This window comes from Caloenas nicobarica, chromosome 2 (assembly GCF_036013445.1).
Source record: "Caloenas nicobarica isolate bCalNic1 chromosome 2, bCalNic1.hap1, whole genome shotgun sequence".
Lineage (NCBI taxonomy): Eukaryota > Metazoa > Chordata > Aves > Columbiformes > Columbidae > Caloenas > Caloenas nicobarica.
The window spans coordinates 513,700-533,946 of NC_088246.1; the positions used below are offsets into that span (position 1 = coordinate 513,700).

At 71.9% G+C, this 20,247-nt stretch overlaps 2 protein-coding genes across 4 annotated transcripts in view; one reads left to right on the plus strand and one right to left on the minus strand.

Annotated features, from left to right (window-relative positions):
- LOC135986329 (basic proline-rich protein-like) lies at positions 1 to 3,929 on the minus strand. Its single transcript, XM_065630305.1, has 6 exons — positions 3,482 to 3,929; positions 1,200 to 1,370; positions 996 to 1,155; positions 869 to 891; positions 343 to 632; positions 1 to 279 (listed from the first exon to the last, which is right to left on the minus strand). Exons 1-6 carry the CDS (start codon positions 3,927 to 3,929, stop codon positions 1 to 3), a joined length of 1,371 nt encoding a protein of 456 aa, XP_065486377.1.
- Positions 3,885 to 20,247, plus strand: part of KCNH2 (potassium voltage-gated channel subfamily H member 2) — a 25,536-nt gene continuing 9,173 nt past the window's right edge. The window contains exons 1-5 of one of the 3 annotated variants that reach the window (XM_065630051.1): positions 3,885 to 4,003; positions 4,841 to 5,071; positions 10,239 to 10,403; positions 10,568 to 11,008; positions 11,675 to 11,889. In XM_065630051.1, the coding sequence (XP_065486123.1) occupies positions 3,928 to 4,003; positions 4,841 to 5,071; positions 10,239 to 10,403; positions 10,568 to 11,008; positions 11,675 to 11,889 (1,128 nt within the window). In that variant the 5' untranslated portion in view covers positions 3,885 to 3,927. Of the gene's footprint in view, positions 4,004 to 4,840; positions 5,072 to 7,513; positions 7,597 to 10,238; positions 10,404 to 10,567; positions 11,009 to 11,674; positions 11,890 to 20,247 lie in introns of those variants that run through there. The other 2 variants (XM_065630050.1, XM_065630052.1) reach the window with 2 other exon arrangements.

Below are 20,247 nucleotides of genomic sequence, written 5' to 3' on the forward strand. Positions count from 1 at the left end.
CTAGCTGCCCCCCACCCCTACCGCCCCTTCTGCTGGCTGTGGGTCCCTTGGGGCCGCGGGGCACTGTGCCCCACCGGGGGGTCCCAGGGCTGCCCCCGCCCGCGGGCTGTGGGGCGGATGTCCGGAGCGAGCCCCCGGCCCCGCCGCGGGGCTGCCGCTCCCCGCCCAGTTCCTGCTATTGATGTGCCTGGCCGGTCCCCAGGGACCCCCGCTGGGCACCCCGAGGGGGGGCTGCGCCCCTGGGGGGCTGAAGAAGGGGGCACGGGCGAGGGGGGCACCCTGGGGAGATGGGGTGGGATGAGGGGGGGGTCACCTGAGCTATCGGCAGGGCTGGGGTCCCACGGGGAATCCCGGGGGAGGGGGAACCCCGGCTGCGGGGAGAGCAGGTGGTGACCGAGCCCCCGGCGGGGCCGGGATGCTCGGGGGGAGAGAGGCCTGACTGGGGGTGAGTGCGGAGGTGGGCGCGGGTCCCCCCGGGGCCCTGGTCGGGGGGTCCGGCTGCTGTTCGCTGGGGGGCGGGGGGAACGGCCCGCGGCCCCCGCAGCCGACGGGAAACCGCGCCCGGTCCCGGCTGCGGCGGTTCCTTCCTGAGCCGGGGGAAGCGGGGCCGGGGGGGCCGGGGGTGCCGGGCACTGAGGGGGGCAGAGCAGCAGGGGGCGCCCCAGGGACCCTCGGGGGGGCACAGGCGGGGGACGGGGTGGGTGCGGGGGAGCAGGACGGGTGGCCTCGGTCACCCCTCCCCGGGGTGGGGGGTCCCGGACTGTCTCCGCCCGACGGGGTTTTCCCCGCTCCGCCCGGCTCCGTGCCCCCCCAGGGGCGGGGCACGCCTGTCCGTCATTACAGAGCGCCCATCCGATTAGCTGCTCACCCCGAGGGGGCGGGAACTCGGCCCTGGGGCAGGCGGAGGGGCTGGGGGGGCTCAGAGCTTGCCCTGCCCCACGGCTCAGTCCTCCCCCACAGCCTGCAGCCCCGCAGCCTGCAGCCCCCCGCCCCACGGCTCGGCCCCTGCCCACGACAGCCGCGGGACACGCCGGCAGCCGCCTGGGCGGGGCACGGCTGCGCTGGGCGGGGCCACGGTGGGCGGGGCGAGACCGGGTGTGGTGGGCGGGGCCACGGTGGGCGGGGCCACGGTGGGCGGGGCCGTGCTGGGCGGGGCTGCATTGGGCGGGGCGGGGCCGGGTTGAGCTGGGCGGGTCTACGATGGGTGGGGCGAGAGCGGGTGTGGTGGGCGGGGCCACGGTGGGCGGTGCCGGTTGCTATGGGCGGGGCTGAGCGGGGCGGGGCTGCGTGGGGCGGGGCGGGGCGGGGCCGGGTCCCGCGGTCACAGCCCCGGTAGCGGGTCCGGGCCGGGTCCGCCGCTATTTCAGCACCTGGGACAGAGCCCAGCGGAGCGGCCAGACTGGGACTGAACTGGGACTGGGACTGGAATGGACTGGGGCTGGAACTGGGACAGGGATTGAACTGGGACTAGGACTAGACTGGATTTGATTTGGACTAGGATTGAACTGGAAGTGGAAGTGGGATAGACTGCACTGAGATAGGGGCTGGGACTAGAACAGACTAGGACTGGGACTGGGACTGGGTCTAGAACTGGGACTGGGACAGAGACTAGGCAGGGCTAGGACTGCGATGGGATTGATTTAGGACTGAGAGTGGGCCGGGACTGGGACTGAGACTAGGCCTGGACTGGAACTGGGACTGAGACTGGACTGGGACTGGGACAGAACTGGGACAAGAAGTGCAATGCAGCTGGTGAGGGGCTGGAGCACAAGGGTGATGGGAGTGGCTGAGGGACCTGGGGGTTCAGCTGGAGAACAGGAGCTGAGGGGAGACCTTCTGATCTCTGAACTGCCTGAAAGGAGCTTGGAGCCAGGGGGGGTCGGGCTCTGCTCCCCAGGAACAAGCGCCAGGACCAGAGGAAACGGCCTCAAGTTGCGCCAGGGGAGGTTGAGGTTGGAGCTGGGGAACAATTTCTTCCCCAAAGGGCTGTGGGGCATTGGAACAGGCTGCCCAGGGCAGTGCTGGAGTCACCATCCCTGGAGGGGTTGGACAGACGGAGATGAGGTTCTCAGGGACACGGGTCAGCGCCAGGGGTGGGGAAATGGTTGGATTCAATGATCTTAAGGGTCTCTTTCAACCAAAATGATTCTGTGATTCTATGGACTGAGACTGGGACTGGGACCGGGACTGAGACTGGGACAGGTCTGGAACTGGGATGGGGACTGGACTGAGAGTAAAACTGGACTGAGACTAGGATTTAACTGGGACTTGAACTGTGACTGGACTGGGAGTGGGAATGGGACTGGAACTGTACTGGGACTGGGACTGGAACTGTACTGGGACTGGGACCGGAACTGTACTGGGACTGGGACCAGCACTGTGACCATCATCATGACTGAGTCCGGGATTGGACTGAGACTGGGACTGGGACCAGCACCAGGGGCAGTGCAGTGATTGGGACCAGCACTAGGACTGGGACTGGAACTGGGAGCAGACCTGGAATCAGGACTGGCACCAACACTGGCACGAGCAGTGGGACTGAGACTGCAACCAGGACTGGTATTGGGACTGGAACTGGACCAGCACCAGAGCAGAGATACAGCACCAGAACTGGGACTGGCATTGGAACCAGGATTTGGACTGGGACTAGGAATGGGACCAGTACCAGGACTGAAACTGGGACTGGGACTGGAACTGGACTGCGACCCAGCATCTGAATCCAGCACTGGGACTGAGACCAGCACTGGAGTCATGATCATCACCAGGCCCAGACTGGGATCCAAGCCTGGGCTGGGACTGGGACCAGCACTGGGACTGGGACTGGACTGGGACCCAGCACCTGAATCCAGCATTGGGACTGGGAGCAGCACTGGGAACAGGCTGGTTACTGGGATCAGAAACTGCGCTGGGACCAGGGCAGCACTGAGACTGAGATCAGAACTGGGACTCAGCACTGGGACTGGGATTGGAACTGAGAACCAGCACCGGGACTGGAACTGTGGCCAGGACCAATACTGGGACCAGCACCAGGTGCCAGGTGCTGGGACCGCTGCGGGGGGGGATCACCCGGGGAGGAACGGGGTCATGGGGGGTCTGGGGGCGCGGTGCGGGGGGCACCTGGGGAGGGGGTTGGGCGGGATGTGAGGCGGGACAGGGGGCACCGGCGGCCGGTAGGGGGGGCAGGGAGCTGGGGAAGGCGGAGGCGGGAGGAGACCCGGGGTGGGAGGGTCGGGCCGGCCGGTGCCCCCGGACCGGGCGTGCCGGGGGGGCTCCCTCGGGCGCTCCCCCCCTCAGGCGTTCCCCCCCCCCCGCGGCCATTGGCTGCGGCCGCGCTCGCCCCGCCCCGGACCCGGCTGTCAACACGCAGCGCCCGCCGCGCCCGAACCGCCGGCTGAGCCCCGCCGAGCCGGGCCGAGCCCAGCCCAGCCCAGCCGAGCCGGGCCCAGCCGAGCCCCGCCGAGCCCGGCCGAGCCCCGCCGACCCTCGCCGGGCGGGGCGGGGGCGGGGGCTCCATCCCCCCCAGCCGCTCCTTGACTAAATAAGGCCGATGCTGCGCCCGCCGCGGCGCGCACCGGGCGGGTAGGGCGGGGGGGCATCGGCATCCGCACCAGCATCCGCACCGGCACCGCACCGGCACCGCGCCGGTACCCGCACCCGCAGCGGGCGGGCGGGCTCCGGGCTCCAGCCCCGGCGGGCACCGGGCAGCGTCGGGGGGAGGGCCCAGCCTTAACCCCTGCGCGCCCACCCCGCATCCCGCCGCCCCCGGGGCTGAGCCGGGGCCGGGCTGGGCCGCGCCCCCCCCGCCGGAGCCGCCCCGCCGGCGCCGTCCTTGGCTCAAGGGCAGCGGGACCCCCCGCGGCGCGGGGCCCCCCCGGGGCCCGGCGGAGCGCAGCGGCGCGGGCGGCGCTGCCCCATGGGCCCGGCAGCATGCCGGTGCGGCGGGGGCACGTCGCCCCCCAGAACACCTTCCTGGACACCATCATCCGCAAGTTCGAAGGGCAGAGTGAGTGGGGACAGCGTGGGGAGGGACGGGGACTGGGGCCGGTGCCAGCACGGGTCGGGTGTGGGGGGACGAGGGTGCATGTGGGGTGCTGTGACAAGCACAGCCGGGCAGTGCCACCGCTTTCCCCGGCCCCCGGCCCAGGCAGCGGTGTTGGGGGGCTGGGGGGTCCCCCTGGTCCCCGTGGGGACTCGAGTGCCAGCAGTGATGGAGTCTCTGCTGCCGGCTCTGGCGCCACGGCTGTTGCTGGGCTGGATGGGGGTCCCAGCCACCCGTGGGCCTCCAGACCCTCTGCACTGGGCACAATGGGCACCAGCAGCGGGTGTTCAGGCAGCGGGTTTAACAGGGAGACGCGGTTCTCCCTGCGGCGGGGGGGCCATGACGCCTTTCTGGGGTCAGGCCCGGAGCATCCCCAGTGGTGACAGGGGAGTGACACAGGGGCAATGCCATCCCATGAGGCTGAGCTGTGGGGCGTCACCATGGCAGGGGACAGGCCATGTGCTGAGGCTGCCACGACAGCATCATGCCTTGGGGAGGGCTGGTTTGGCCTGACTGAGCGTCAGGCTGCGGCGGTGATCCCCAGGGTCCCTGTGGTGGTGGTGGTAGCGGGGTCCCTGTGGTGATGGTGGTGGTGGCAGCTTGGAGGGTTCCCTGGGGAGCAAGTGGGGTGGCTTGTAAGGGTGTTTGGTCACTGGGAGCCCAGAGCTGTGGATGGATGGATGGACGGATGGATGAATGGACAGATGGAAGGATGGATGGACAGATGGATGGACAGAGCGAAGCCTTACTGTGGGGTGCCGGGCAGGGGGAGCGCAGGGCTGACCCTCACCTCTCCCCCAGGCCGCAAGTTCATCATCGCCAACGCCCGCGTGGAGAACTGCGCCGTGATCTACTGCAACGACGGGTTCTGCCAGCTGTGCGGGTACTCGCGGGCGGAGGTGATGCAGAAGCCCAGCACCTGCGATTTCCTCCACGGGCCCCGCACCCAGCGTGGCGCCGCTGCCCAGATTGCCCAGGCGCTGCTGGGCGCTGAGGAGCGCAAGGTGGAGATCTGCTTCTACCGCAAGGACGGTAGGGACCCGCGCTGCTGCGGCTGGCGGAGATTGACGGTTATTTGCACGGGGGTGAAGGCGGCCGTCCATCATGGGCTGACAGACCCTGGAGTTAATGGCCGCGCTGTGCCCATTCATCAGCTGTGCCAGGCCCCACCACGCCGTGGGTGGTGCATGGTGCCAGTGTGGACAGGAGCCTGGCACCAGCGCCTGGTGCCCTTGTGCCAAGAGGCAGTGCCAAGGCAGCAGGTCTGGCCCTGGCGATGGGGAGTTTGTCCTGCCCCACTGGCACTGCCGCAGGCCTGCAGCCATCCCCAGCTGCCGCGGTCGTGCTGGGGTGCCGGGAAGCCATGTGCCGTGGTGCTGGGGCTGTGGGGTGGGAGCAGTGTGCAGCATTGCTGTATGGGGCATGCTGTGGAGTGTGGGGGCACCGCGCTGCCCCAAAGGAAGGCCTGGGTGGGCTCCTGCCCTGCTGGCACCGCTCAGCCTGCTCCGTCTCATGGGTCTGGCTGCCCCATGGCTGCCCCACGGCTGGGCAGGATGTGACCAGCCCCACAGCGAGCTGATGGGGCCACAGGACTTGAGCCTGTGTCAGACGTCGTGGTGCCACCATCCTGGCAGGGGTGCGTGTGGGGGGCACCGAGGCTGTGCTGCACCCCCTGCCTTGCTCCAGCACTGCTGCTCCTGGGGGTCCCTTTGCCAGGAGGTGGGTGCTGGGCCCGCGGTACCTGGAGGGCTGGCACTGGCAGCTGTGTCAGTAGTGCCAGGGCTGCCCCACACCGCGGCCCCACCAGTGCCTGCGCCAGGTGTCCCGACTCTCGTGGCAGCTGTCTCCAGCTCTCGGCACCCGGCCCCGGTTCCGGCGCGTGGAGTAAACAAAGCTGGTTCCCAGCTGGCGGCTCTGCGCCGGCTCTGCTGGCAGCCGCCACGTGGAGCCATGCCTTTGGGTCCCCAGTGCCACCCAGCCTCTGGGGCACGGGGTGCCAGGGGCCTGGCTGGGGGGAGTGTGGCGGAGTCCCTGCCTGGCCCCGTCCTGGCGCAGTGGCGGTGGCTCCGCGGTGCTGCCCGGGCACCGTGGTGCCTGGCACAGCCGGGCTGCAGCAGCGTGCGGCGCATCTGGTGCCGGTGGCCTTTGGACCTGTGCGTGCGCCCGGGGCTGGCAGGGTGCAGGCAGCACGTGGCTGCTCCCTCCCAGCAGCGTGGGCAGCACTCGGTGAGCCCTCCTTACGGCTGCGCTAATTGCCTGGCCTGCCGCTCGCTGCCTGGCGTGTGCCAGCAACTGGGTACAGGGCTCAGCTCCTGCCCGGGCCCTTCCTGTGATCCCCTCAGCCTCCCCACGGGAGATTTGGGGGTCCCGGCCCCTGGCCTGGCTCTGCTCCTGCTGCCTGAGCTGGCCGGGGGGGCAGTTCCGCCCCGCTGCCCCCGGCTGTGGTGTGGGGCTGGGGCACCCGGGGCCGTGGCAGCGGTGGCCGGGGGGCCTGGTGCTGCCCGTCCCGTCCCCGGGGACGGCGGTGATTCCGATGGGATATTTATAGGCGGCGGCAGCGGGTGCGTGTGGGGGCGGGACGTCCCGGGGCGGGGGGGCCCGAAGGGGGCTCTGTGGGGCTCGCCGCCCTCGGCCGTGTGGGGAGGGGTGGTGTTGGAGCCAGCGGGAACCCCGAGGGCATGTCCTGTACCCACAGATCCGCCCGCTGGCCGGGGGACTGTCGCAGGCGCTGCCGGGGCTGCGGCGGTGTCCCCTCAGGGTGTCCCCCGTCCCCTCGGGCACAGCTCTGCGTGCACAGGGCTGGTGTCCCCTGGGACCGCGGGGCCGGCACGGGGAGGGGGGCTCCGGCTGCGCTGCAGGAGCGAGCGAGGGGTTCTGAGGAGAAGGGGTGCTGGGGGGGGGTGCTGAGGGTGCCGAGGGACCCCGAGCACCCGGACCCCCAGCCGCTGTGGGGCAGGGACCCTCCTGCTGCCGGCTCCCGCCTCGCGGCCGGGCCCCGCCTGCCCCAGCGCGTCCCCCATCGCTCGTCCCGTCGGTGCTGAACCCCGCTCCCGCACCTCGGCAGCCCCTCAGCCCCGCGCCCGCCCCCGGCCCGGGGGAGCGGTGCTGGCGGTGCCGTGCCGAGCCGAGCCGTGCCGGGCCGAGCCGTGCCGGGCCGAGCCGTGCCCGGCCCCGCCGCGCCGCCAGCCGCTGCTGCAGCCATTAGTTTTCGCGACGTTGTTTACCCAGCGCTGGCGCTGCCGGGGACGCCGGAAGGTCGCGGCAGCCGCTGGGGAGCCGCGTCCCGCAGGGGTGGCCTTGGGCTGCAGCGCGGCCGGGGGAGGAGGGGGCACAGAGCCCCCGTGGCCTTTGGGGTCACCCGGGGCTGCAGCAGCCGGTGCGAAGTAGCCGGATGGGGGGCCCCCAGCCCCCGCCTGCCCGGCACATCGCGGTGCGGGCCCCCCCGTGCCGCAGGGACCCCCCCGCCCGAGCCGGCCACGCCGCTGGCAGCTCCGCGGGCCGGGGGGGCCGGCGAGGGGCATCAGGACATCGGGTCCCGGCGGCGCTGCTGGGACAAGGTCGCGCCCCCGCTGCGGCTGCCAGCGCCGCGCGGGGTGTCCCCGGGCGGGGGGGCCTGCGGGGACCCCACACGGCGCGGGCCGGGGATACCCGTGCGGTGTGCGGGAGGAGCGGTGACGTGTCGGGGGTGCCTGTGCCCGCCTGGGGTCACAGCACCGGAGTGAGGGGAGGAGGCTGTGCAAAGGGGAGGCGGGGAGCCGGGGGGCTGAGCTGGGCTGTGGGGAGCCCGGAGCGGTGCAGAGGGTGCGGGGTGGGGTGCACGGTGCGGAGGGGGATGCGGGAGTGCAGGTGGGTTGCACAGGGTGGGAGTGCGTGGTGCAGGTGTGGTGCAGGGTGCTGGGGTGCAGGGTGAGGTGCACAGTGTGGGGGTGCTGGGGTGCAGGGTGGGGTGCACACTGTGGGAGTGCAGGGTGCTGGGGTGCAGGGTGAGGTGCACAGTGTGGGGGTGCAGGGTGCTGGGGTGCAGAGTGGGGTGCACAGTGTGGGAGTGCAGGTGGGGTGTTCGGGGGAGGGGGTGCAGAGTGGAGGGGTGGGGCGCCGCCCGCGCTGCTGCCCCCTGGCGGTCGCGGGGAGCAGCGCAGCCCCGACCGGAGCGGGGCGCGGGGGTCGGGGATGGGGTGTGTGGGTGCATTTGGGGTGAAGGGGTTGTGTGGATTTGGGGTGCAGAGGTGGGTGTGTGGGTGCATTTGGGGTGCAGGGAGCAGCCGCCCGCCGACCCCGTGCAGGCCCCCCGTCCCTCCCTGGGGGGCACATTCGGTCCCCGTCACTCGTGGCCGGGATCCCCGAGTCCGGGGGGGCCGTAGGGGGCGCAGGAGCCCCCAGTCCTTCTGGGAGAGGGGGGACAACCGGTTCGTGCAGCCTCTGGCGCGGGGCCTGTCCAGGGCTGGGCAGGGCACGCGGGGGGCGCACAGCCAGAGGTGGGGGATGCTGGAGGGGGGCAGGAGGATGCTGGGAGGGGTTGGGGGTGGAGGGGGATGCTGTGGGGGCAGGAGATGCTGAGCGGGCAGGGGGCTCAGCGCAGCCCCTGCCTCTCCCCTGGCCGCGCACTGGACACCCGGCAGGTCCGGTGATTCGGTGCCCCCAGCCCTGCACCCCACCGGGGCATCCCCCACCGTCCCTGCACCCCAAAAGGCTACTGCCCCCAGAGCCCCGCACCCCGTTTCCCCACGGGAGGGGGTGGCCGGGGCCGGGACTGGCCGGTGGCCGCGGGGGCCGGCTCGGGACCCCGTGGCGTGGCCTGGCGTGGCGTGGCCGTCCCGCAGCGCCCGCGGCCGCTGCCCGCAGCCATATTTAGGCATAAAGCCGGCACGGCGGCGGCGGTGCCAAGGGCCGCAGCCCCTGAGCTCAGCGGTGGGCGGGGGGGTGGCCAGGGGGGGCCCACGCACCGGGAGGGTCCCCGCTGCGACCCTGGGTGGCCGAGCCCACGGCTGGGCCAGGGTCCCCGCCTCCCGCGCCCCTCAGCCCGCGTGGGGCGGGGGTCTGGCGCCTGCAGCTCCGGGGGGGGTGCGTGGGGTGGGGGCCGTGGGACCCGGCCCCCCGGCAGCGAGGTGAGGTGCGTGTGCCCGGCGCGGGGGTCCCGCCGCAGCCCCCGCCTCACGCCGTGGGACGGGGCAGCCGTGGGCGGGGGGGCCGGCGCTGGCGCGTGTCCCGACGTCCCGGGGCGGGGGGATTAGGATTCCCCGGGGGAGCCGGGTGCCGGGTGGGCGAGGATGAAGCAAAGCTGCCCGTGCGTGGGGCGGCCATGTGGCCGTGCCGCTAATCCCCCCGCGGTGGGCGGCCCGGCTGGGGACCCCGCTGCAGCCTGTGCCGTGCCGTGCCGTGCCGTTCCGCACGCCGCCTGCGCCACTGGCCCCCTGCCCGCAGCCCCACGTGCGGGCCGGGATTCCCCGTGCGGGGCCGGGGCCGGGGCCGGTGCCAGCTGGCGCCGCCGGGCCGGGCTCCCCGGCACAGGCTGCCGGGCCCGCTGCCAGCGGGGGGGACGCCGTGCGGGGGCGCAGCGGGGACCGCGGCTCGGGGGAGCCCGGGGGGATGCGGCAGCACCCCGGCGTCACGCGCCTGTGTCCCCCCCCGCATTCCGCGTCCTGCTGCAGCAGTGCGGGTGCAGGAGGGGCCCGGGATGCTGCGGGGTGAGGGCTGCGCCGAACCCCCCAGCGGCCCCAGGGCGAGGGCCGCCGGCTCCGGGCAGCTCTGTGGCTGCGTGCTGGGGGTGCGGGGTGCTGCCCCGTCCCCGCGCAGATGAGGTTACCCCAGGTTGCCCCCGCTCCCCCCCGGGCTGCCGCCACCCCTCAGCCCTCCCGGCCAGCTGAGCTCCCAGCTGCAGCAGCAGGATTAACACTGCAGCTGTTAACGAGTCTGAGCGGCTTAAGCCTGGCCCGCACGCCGACTGCCCGCGGTGCTGCCCCTGCACCGCCCCGCAGCCCCCTGCCCGCCCCGCATGAGCCCTGGGGCGTTTTGGGGGATGCTGGGGAAACGGGGCCCCTCCCAGCCTCTCGTACCTCAGTTTCCCACATGGTGCAGCTGCAGCGGGGCTGGCACTCTGCTGAGTCAGCAGGTTCTTGCCCCGCAGGAGCAGGGGGCGGAGGGAATGCCCAGCAGGGGATGGGGGCCGTGCTGCCCCAGTGATGAACCCCCCTCCCCGCAGGCAGCTGCTTTCTGTGCCTGGTGGATGTGGTGCCGGTGAAGAATGAGGATGGGGCCGTCATCATGTTCATCCTGAACTTCGAGGTGGTGATGGAGACAGAGCGCCCGGGCTCTCCCGACAAGGACACCAACCACTGGGTCACCCCTGCCAACTGGTTCCCCGCAGGTAGGGCCGGTGCTGCAGTGTGGGGGAGGCGGGTTTTGTGCCAGCACCACGGTGCTGGGTGCAGCACTGGGGTTCCTGCAGGTGCCCTGCCAAAAGCACGGCACGTGGCAAGGGCAGAGGGTGCCGCGGCCACCGACACCAGCCCTGTCCCTCCCTCCGGCCAGGGCGCAGCAAGTCCTTCCGTCTGAAGCTGCCGGCGCTGCTGGCGCTGGCGGGCAGCAAGCAGTCACTGCCGCAGGAGCCGCCCGACGCCGTTGTGGTGGACTTCTCCAAGCAGAGCAGCGAGTCGGGCCCTGAGGACGCCACCTCCTCGCTGGAGCCCAGCTGCCCGGGGGGGACCCAGCCCGAGGACCAGGCGGCACTGATGGGGGACGGTCCCCCCGAGCCGCCCGTCACCCACTCCTCACCACGTGCCGACCGCCTGGCGCTGCACGCCGCCTTCTCCAACTGCAGCCTGGCACGCAGCCGCTCGCGCGAGAGCCTGCACAGCGTGCGCCGCGCCTCCTCTGTCGACGACATCGAGACCATGAAGGGCGAGAGCGACAAGCGCTGCCACAACCGCCACGCCAGCACCGGCGCCAGCATGCACCGCGGCTCCAGCACTGGTACGGCACTGCCAGCATGTGCGGCATCTCGCCCCGGTGTAGCGGGCAGCCGTGGGGCAAAGTCATTAGTGCTGGCAGCTCATTAGGGTCAGGGCCGCTGGCGGCTCAGCAATGGCTCTGGCACAGGGCCGGGGTGACACCCGTCACTGTCAGGTTCCTCATCGCTGTAATGGCCCGCGCTGCCGGCAGCCCTGGCGCCTGGTTTGGCCCCACCTCATCTGATGTGGGGTGGGCTGGGGCAGCCCTGAGCCCCCTGCATAGCATCGAGATCCCCACATGGTAACGAGCCCCCCACACCTGGCGGAGAAAGCTGCAGCCCCAGTTTGGCTGGCTTACTGGTGTGCACCACCTGTGCAGCCCCACAACATGGGTCTGAGGTCTCACTGCCCACCCCCCACCCAGCCCATCCTGCCGCAGACCCCAATCCCCTTGGCAGCGCTGGGGCGGGCAGCAATTACCTTGTTAACCCCAGATCCCATTAAGCGCATTAGGGAAGGGGGAAATAATGACATCAAGGTAACAGATAGCAAGCTGTCGGGTCGCCGTCCTACAGCGCCTGACTGGGGGGGCCCCACTGCCCCGGGACTCCCCTCGCCCGCCCTGGGACCCCCACCCCGGGGGACAGTGGTGCCGTGCCCCCCCCATGGTGATGGTCCCCCCACCCAGGGGCCATGAACAACCTGCGGAGTGCTCTGCTGAACTCCACCTCTGACTCGGACCTGATGCGCTACCGGGCCATCAGCAAGATCCCCCAGATCACCCTCAACTTCGTGGACTTCAAGGCAGATGCCTTCCTGGCCGCCCCGCCTGGTGAGAAGGAGATCATTGCCCCCACGAAGCTGAAGGATCGTACCCACAACGTCACCGAGAAGGTCACCCAGGTGAGCCCGCGGGCGCCCGCTGTTCCGATGGAGGTGGCCGGGAAGTGCTGGAGGTGACCGGGTGGTGCCCAGGGCACGGCCAGAGCCCAGAGGATGCTCTGCACAGCAGCTGGTGGCCAGAGCTTGCAGGGAAGTTTTTGAGCGTGCAGGATGATTCTGGAGCATGCAGGGAGGTCCTGGAGCTCGCAGGGCAATGCTGGAGCATACAGGATGGTGCTGTAGTTTGCAGGACGGTGCTGGAGCTCTCGGCATTGTGCTGGAGCTCTCAGGATGGTTCCAGAGGTCACAGGGTGATGCTGGAGCCTGCAGGATTGTGCCAGAGCTCCTGTGATGATGCTGGATTGTGCAGGATGCTGGAGATTGCAGGGCAGTGCTGGAGCTCACAGTGCGATGTTGGAGCTTGCAGGGTGATGATGCTGGAGTTCGCAGGGAGGGGCTGTGAGGTGCTGGAAGCTGCAGGACGGGGCTGGGGGCTGCAGGAGGGAGCTGAGGGCCCAGCTGGGTTCCCCTGCCCAGGGGGGAGCACCGGGTCAGTGCGAGGTGCGGGCTGGCGCTGGCCATGCCGGGTGGCTGTTGTCCCCCGCCCTCCGGCATCAGGAGGGTCCCCATCACCCCACTCCGGGGGACTGGCCGGGGTGGCCCTGGCCACGGTGCTCCCTGTGCCGGGGTGCGGGGATGGTGCCATGGCGGGGTGGCACGTGGCTGAGATGGGACCCCACACGGCACGTGGGGTCCCTGGGGCTTCCTGGGGGGAGCTCGGGGCAGGTGCCCCCCAAGGCTGGGACATCCCTCGGCCTCGGCTCCGTCCCAGCGTGTCCAGCTGCCCTGTGCCGCCAGCTCGCCGTGCCGGGGGGCCAGCGGTGGTGGTTAATCCTTGGCACATTGTGTAATCACCATCTGGCTGCGGCGGCTCCTGCTTAATTACACCCTGATTCCGGCTCCCGCTAATGAACTAAAAGCTGCCAGGGGCCAGTGGGTCCCTGGGACCCCCATCCATCCCCACCAGGAGGGCTGCCCTGGGGCCCTGGGGACAAGGCAGGGAGGATGGGGAGAGGGTGTCCCTTGTCCCCAAGCCCCCCGGGCAGCCCCGCGCCGTCACTTCTCCGCAGGGACGCCGGCAGCTGGCAGGGGACGGAGCTGCCCGGGTGCATCTGCCTGCACTTCTGGTCCCCGAGCACCCCAGCCCCCCCGCCCTCCCCCAGCATCTGCTCGCACACGTGAGGGGGCGCCCGTGTGGGACCCCCGCTCCCCCGGAAGCTCCCAGCCCTGCTGCTGGGTGGGCACCTGGCCCTGCTGCCCCTGCTGGGTGCCAGGGCAGCCGCAGGACCCTCTGTGGGGTGGGGGACCCCGCTATGGGGTGTGGGACCCTGGCGCTGAGGGCACAGGGCTGGGCTCCCCTGATGTCCCCCTCCCCACCCCTTGCGTGATTCCGCCGGCCTTCCCTGCTCCTCTCCAGGGCTAACGAGCTCAGCATCCTGATTGCCTTTGCTGTGTGATTAATTCCCATGCTGTGGCGGCTGCCGCTGTGCGGGCAGCTGCCTGCGCCGAGCCGCGGTCATTGCTCCCGCCTGTGACCACCAGCCCCGTGCCGTGCCCGGCGGACCGGGGAGAGATGCTGCCCTTGCCAGGGCTGGCTCTGCCCCACGGCGCTGGGATGGGGGGCTTGGCGATGCCATGGCCGTGCTGGGTGCCCAGGGGTGGGAACAGCCACCACCTCCGCGGTGTGGAATGAGGGTCCCACTGAGGCACCCTGGCTGAACCAGGGCAGGGATGGGGGATGCCGACATGGTGCACCCAGTGCCAGCATGGTGCACCCAGTGCCAGCGTGGTGCAGGGAGCGAGCAGGTGCGTGCAGCCGTTGTGTGACCCTGGGATGTCACCTCGCTCAGGACCCTGCAGTGGGTTGTGGGGCAGCCCCAGCTCAGCTGCAGTGAGCCAGGGGGGCCCGTGGCACTGGGGGGGCCAGGGCTTCCAGACAGCATCATCGTGAATCATCCGCAGTGATGGCAGCCAAAGGAGCCTGTATGCCGCCTGCTCCCACAGCTCCCGTCAAGGTCACTGCGCTCTCGGGCCTGCCAGCCGGCCCCGCAGGGGCTGGGACTGGCACCACCAGGCCCATGGCTGGTGCTGGGCAATGCGATGTGGCAGCGTGGGGCCCTGTGCCATGCAGGGATGGGTGCTGCGGCATCCCAGCGGGTAGCGGCAGCCCCAGGACCCCTGGCCTGGCCTGGCAGGACCCCTGCCCATGGTGGGATGGCATTGTGCAGGGGATGGGTGCTGCCAGCACCACGCGGCTGTGACCAACCCCGCCGGGGGCTGCTCTGGGCACAGTGCGGTGGCAGAGCACGTGCTGCTGCCCACCAGGGGTGTAGTGGGGGCTGGGGGGGCCGAGCTGGGCCCCTCTGCTGGTGGGTGCCCCGCGGAGACAGGGGTGTCACTGGGAGCTGCTGTGGGACAGGGAACACCAGTGGGTGGGAGTGAGGGTGGGGGACGGGAGGAAGCCCCCACTTGACCGAGCAGGTCCCGTTGAGCCCCAGCCCTGCTGTCGCCCTTTGGGGGAGGACACTGCACCCTGGGGTCACCCCCACCGGGGCGGGCAGGGGGTGTGGGCAGACGCAGGGGGGTCTCGCTGCCAGGGCTGGGTGGCAGCCAGGGACAGCGGGAGCCGGCAGGGCCGTGAGTCAGCCCGCGGCTGCTGCGCTGGCCAAGGAGGCTCTGCGGCCACCTTGTCCCCATTACTGTCCCCATCACTGTCCCTGTCCTGCAGCAGACAGGGCTGCGCGACCCCCTCGTTGGGGCGGCTCAGGGGTCCCTTGGGAACAGGGGGTGCAGGCAGCGGCAGCCAGGCTCGGGGCGGGGGGGCTGGCAGCTGGGACACCGGGCGCGGGAGACCCCAGGGAGTGGGGCGCCCCGCCCGCCCCCGTGCCTCAGTTTCCCCGCGGGGGGTGTTCCCGGTCCCTCCCCGCGGCGTGACGGGCCCGCGGGGAGTGGCGGAGGCTGGGGCCGGGGCGGGGAGGGCGGCTGCCGGGCGGGGACCGGACCGGCGGGGGCGGGCGGCAGCGGGGGGGCTCGGGGGGGCGCCCGCCCCGCTCCATCTGCCGCCAGCTCGGGGCCGCGCCGGGCCGGGCTGGACTGGGCTCGGCGGGATGGGGGGCGGCGGGGGGGCGTCTCGGGGCTCCCCCCGCTGAGCGCGATCATGGCCCCGGCGCGGCGCGACAGCGGCGACCGTCCCGACGGGGACCGCAAGAGCGGCCGCGTCCGCCGCGCCGTCCGCATCTCCAGCCTGGTGGCCCAGGAGGTACCGAGGGGGACGCGGGACGGGGGGGCTGGGGGCGCGGAGGGGCCGGGAGGGTCCTGCGGTGCGGGGGGGTCCCTCCCGCCGTGCCCGCCCCGACGGCAGCGGCTGCTCCGGGCTGCGCCACCCCGGAGCCCCCGACCCCCGGAGCCCCCGACCCCCGGAGCCACCCCCGGCCCCCGGAGCCGCCGCCGGCCCAGCGCAGGCTCGCGGCGGGGGCGACCGGCCGTGTCCCCCTGACGGGACGCGGTTCCCGGGGCTTGTCCCGCCGCGGGTGGACGTGGGGTCCCGGGGCCGTTCCCACGCTGGGCTGGAACCCCCGGGGCAGCGCGGCCGGAGGGATGAGCCGAGATGGAGGGAGGAGAGCGGGGGGGCAGCGGAGGGGCTGAGCATCCCGGTGGCTGCGGCTGGGAGGGCCGGGGAGCCGGGAACCGCTGCACGGGCTGGGCTACAGCCAAACGTCGGGGGGCGGGGGGGTGTGGGGATCACCCACCCACGGGCACCCACCACCCCCCGGGCACCTGCCACTCGCTCGGTGCCACGGCCGGGCTCGCACTGTGCCTGCCGCTGCCACGGTGGCTGTGGCGTAGTTATGGCCATGGCCGTGGCAAGGGGTGCCACATGGCTACTTGGTGAGATGCTGTGGACAGGGGGTGTCACGAAGCTGTGGTGGCTGCCATGTCCCCACAGTGTGGTCCCCATGGCTGTCCCATCGACGGGTGGCTTGTGGCACGGCAGTGTGGCTGTGGCAGCCAGGCCATGGTGCGGTGTGGGTCAGCGCCGGGGCTGCTCAGTGGCTGCGTCAGCAGGTGGGGGTCGAGTGTTGGGGCGGGCGCGCCGCCCCACGGGGACGTCACCCCGTGACGGGGCTCGTCACCCCACCCTGCCACCGCCGCCACGGGGTGCCGGTGCTGCCGCCGTGCTTTCGGCAGTGGGGTGTCTGCATCGCCTCCTGGCCCAGGGTGGCCGCCATCCCTGCTGCCCATGTCGGGGGGTGCTGAGGGAGCCGCACCGCTGCCGCAGCTCAATGCTGTGAGTACCGGCCACCGCCACCAAGGTGGGGACAGTGGGTGTCGGGGTGTCCCCACTGCCGCAGAGCCTGCCCTGCACGCTGCCAGGGCAAACGGGTGTCTGTGTGTCCAGCTGTACCGGTGCCTTGCCAATGGCCAGTGCCTGCCACAGTGGAGAGCGCGCTGAGTGACACCGACACCGGCACCTGCGAGGGCGACAGGGTGTCACAGCTGGTGTTGGGCACCTGTGCTTGTGGTGGCTACTGCAGCCATGGGTGCCCCTGGCACTGCAGGTGTTGGTCCTGCTTTGGGTGTCCCCGGGGGAGCTGAGTCCCCATCGGCGCTGCCGTGGGTGCTGCTGGCACGGGGCAGCTCTGCTGTGTTTGGTACCACGGGTGCCGGGGTCAGCGCACGGTAGGTGTCAGTGTCCTGGTGTTGGGTGTCCGGAAGGTGCTGGAAACCTGCTGGTGGGGGGGCCTGGGCAGGTATTGGGTGTCTGCCGATGTTGGTATTGGTGTGCCATATGTGGATGGGTGTTGGGCACCTGCAGGCACTGGGTGCTGGTGTTGGTGCTGGTTGGGGGTGCTGGGTCCTGGCTCGGGGTGTCTGTCAGTGTGGAGGTTGGGGGTCCATGGGTTTCTGGGGTGGGGGTGTCTGTGCTCGGGGGTGCTGCTGTGTCAGTACCCATGCGGTCTTGGTGCCGGATGGTTTGCCACGGGTGCACGGTGTCACCACAAGCACTGGTGTCAGCACAGGCGCTGCGGGCATGGGCTGCTGGTGTGGGGTGTCAGGGCGCCGGGGTGGCGGGGGTGCCCCAGCCACGGGTCGGGGTATTTGTGGCAGCAAGGGGGTTGTGCCTCGTGGGCACGGGTGTCTGGGTCGCGGCAGGTGCCATGCTGGGTGTCTCTGGGTGTGCGGGCTGGGTGTCGGGTGCCGATGTCACAGCAGGTGTCGGCATACGTGTCACCGCGAGCGCGAGGTGCCGCGTGCCTGCGCCGGGGCGGTGTACGTGTCACCGTGCATCGGCACCACCGATATCTGTGTCACGGTGACTGATAGGTGTTGTGTCACCGCGAGCGGTCCCGCTGCCTGCCGGCGTCACTGGCGTGGCACCGTGCCCGGCCAGGCCGGCGTGGCCAGGATGTCACTGCATGCCAGCCCCGGTGCGGGTGCACGCTCTGGGCTGAGGGTCTGTGGGGGTGCCGGGCACGTGTGTGGGGAGGCCCCATCCGCTCGCCACACTGTCCCTGAACCTCGTGTGGCACTGGGGGAGCTGAGGACTGTGGCACAGGGTGGTGGGAGGGGCTGTCCCCTGTGGTTGTGCAGCAGTGCGGGCTGTCCTGGGTGCAGCGCCCCCAGCTGCAGCACTGGGGTGTCCCTGGGCTGGCCCAGCTGTGTGACACCTGGGGACAGGGCAGGCTGCGGGAGTGCACCGGGTGCCGCTGTCCCCCTGGCTGTGGGGAGCGGGGAGTACCGGGGGGTGCCGGGGCTGGGATGGGGCCACACGGGGAGGGGTGGCCGGGTGATGGGGGGGGACAGCGAGGGTGATGGGACAGGGGGTCGCTCCGGGCTGAGTGGGGGTGCAGAGCTGGGGAGTCCCTGGGGGGCAGCGTGTGGTGCTGCCGGGGCCGGGGGCTCCTGCCCGCGCTGCCTGCGCCCCGGCCCCGCTGCAGGCAGGGATTTGTCCCAATTTGGCGCGGCAGCTGGGTTAATTTTAGAGGCAGGAGCCGGGTGGTTGCTGGAGCCGCCCCCCCCGCCCCCAGCGCTCCCCCCGCTGCCCCCCCTGCCCCGGCTAAAAATGGAGCCGGGCGGGCAGAGCCGCAGCTTAAAGGGGCAGCCGGGACGGGGCCGCGTGGGCGCCCGGGGTGGGGGGGAGTGACCGGGACCCCCGTGGGCCCCCCCGCTGTGTGGGGCACTGGAGCTGGGGGGCTCTGCCCCGCGGTACCTGTGCCTCCCCCACACCCCAACCCCGTGTGCCCCCATGGGGCTGTGACCCCACGTGCCCCCTGGCAGCGTGACCCCAGGTGACCCCACAGCAGTGTGACCCCACGTGCCCCTGTGGCACCTGTCACCACTGCCCGGGGTGGCACGTTTGGGACACACAGGGGGTGCTCAGGGCGCAGCCCCTGGGGACGGGGCACGTGAACGGCCCCCGCACTGTTTCAGTGTGTGGCCCCCGTGCCGGTGCTGCCAGGCCCACCCACCATGTGTGCCACATGCGTGGCCTCATCCCTCCCCGTCACGCGGTGCGTGGGGACACGGGCGCCAGCAGGAAACCCCTGCGTGTGGGTGGCAGCGGGTGAGTCAGGGCTGATGGGAACCGCAGCATGTCCCTGGCACTGTCAATGTGTGACATACATTATATATATAAAATATACCCACAGCACCGTGCTGCTTCCCCAGGCCCTGCCCCAGGCACCACACGGAGCCCACCAGGCCACCCAGGCAGGTGGCACCTGGGGACAAGGGGTGACAAGAGCCGTGTGTCTCCAACCCCCCCCAGGACATCTCCTGCTGCCCTGTGTCCCGTGGTGGGGATGGGGACACTGGAGGGGGACGTTTTGGCTGGGCCAGCAGGATGGGAGCAGCGCTCCTTGGTCTGTGAGCACCACGCAGGTGTGCGAGTGCTTGCAGCGTGTTCATGGTATGACTGCGGTGTGCTCAACATTTGGTCATGGTGTGCTCACGGTGCACTCACGGTGTGCTCACGGTGTGCGTGGCGCCCTGATGTCCTGCTCACCGCCGTGGGGCTGGGCTGTGTCCCTGCACCACCAGGCACAGGTGTCGGCACCAGCACGGTGCCCGGAGAGCCGAAGTGGTGCCGATGGGGTCAAGACATGTCCCACCTCGTGCTGCGCTGGGGCAGCTGCCGCCTGGGCTCGCTGCCTGCCCGCTGCCCATGGTCACACAGACCTGCGCCGGGGTCCCCGCCACGGTGTCCCCCCGCCGTGCCGTGCCCTGCACCGTGCCAAGCCCTTCGGCGTGCCGCCGTGTGCCGTGCCAGGCCGCGCCAGGCCGCCGGGCACCCCGCGTGTCGGAGGGGTTAAGGGGCGGGGGGGGCACAGCCCCCCCGTGGCGGCGGGAGCGCGGCAGCCTGGGAAAAATTTCCGCCCCAATAATTTTCCTCTGGCTGCCGGTGGTGCGGGGCTCCCGCCGCCGCCACCGACCCGCCGAGGGGAGCCCGGCCGGGGGAGCCGGGGGGGGCGGCGGGATGGGCGCGGGGGCCGCCGGCGGGGGCCCGTGTCCCCGGTGGCCGCGGGGGGGGCGGCGGGCGGGCGGCGGGGGCTGAGCGCCGTGGGCTCCCGGCCGGGACGATGCTGCCGTCGCTGCTGCAGCTGCTCCAGGAGTTGCCGGGGCCCCCCGCCGGGCCCCCCCGGGCCGGAGCAGGACCCATGCCCGGCATCTCCGTCTGCGGCACCTGCCTCTGCCTGGACGGCGACAGCGCCAGCGCCCGCGCCGCGGGGCCGAGCCGGGACGAGAAGGTACCGGGACCGCCGCCCCCGGCCCCGCACCCGCCGGTACCGCCGTCCGGTCACGGTCCCGCACCCGCCGGGACCGTGACCGGGACCGCCGCCCCCCGGCCCCACCAGCGCCAGTACCGGGGCCGGGCCGCGCTGCCCCGGGGCCGGGGGATGCGCCGATGGGGGCGGCGGGTGCTGCCGTGCGGGGGACAAGAGGGTCCGATCATTGTGCCCACCCCGGGGGACCCGTGTCCTGGCGGTGGCCGGGGGGGAGCTCGGGCTTCGTCCCCGCTCTGCCCCACGGCGCCCGTTCCGGCGGTCCCTATTTATAGCCGGTGCCCCTGTCCCGCGGCCGGGACACCTAATCCCGGTGCCAGGCGGGCGGGACGGGCCGGCACAGCTGCCGGGGGGGACATGGCTGTGCCCACCGGGAACCCCGCGGTCAGGCCGGGTGTGTGGGGCAGCGATGGGGCAGGCAGCGGACTGGGGGGTGCGGGAGGACTGGGGAGGGCGGGCAGGGCCGGGACTGGGGGCAGGGAGATGCCCGGGAGCAGCCATGGCAGCACCTGGCGGGGGCTGTGCCCCCCACCCC

Coding starts and splice junctions, on each gene's coding strand:
- LOC135986329 (XM_065630305.1), bottom strand. CDS start 3,929: ATGCTGCCGGGCCCATGGGGCAGCGCCGCCCGCGCCGCTGCGCTCCGC. Junction 892..995: donor TCGTGGGCAGGGGCCGAGCC/GTGGGGCGGGGG, acceptor CGCCTGCCCCAG/GGCCGAGTTCCCGCCCCCTC. Junction 280..342: donor CCCCTCCCCCGGGATTCCCC/GTGGGACCCCAG, acceptor CCATCTCCCCAG/GGTGCCCCCCTCGCCCGTGC.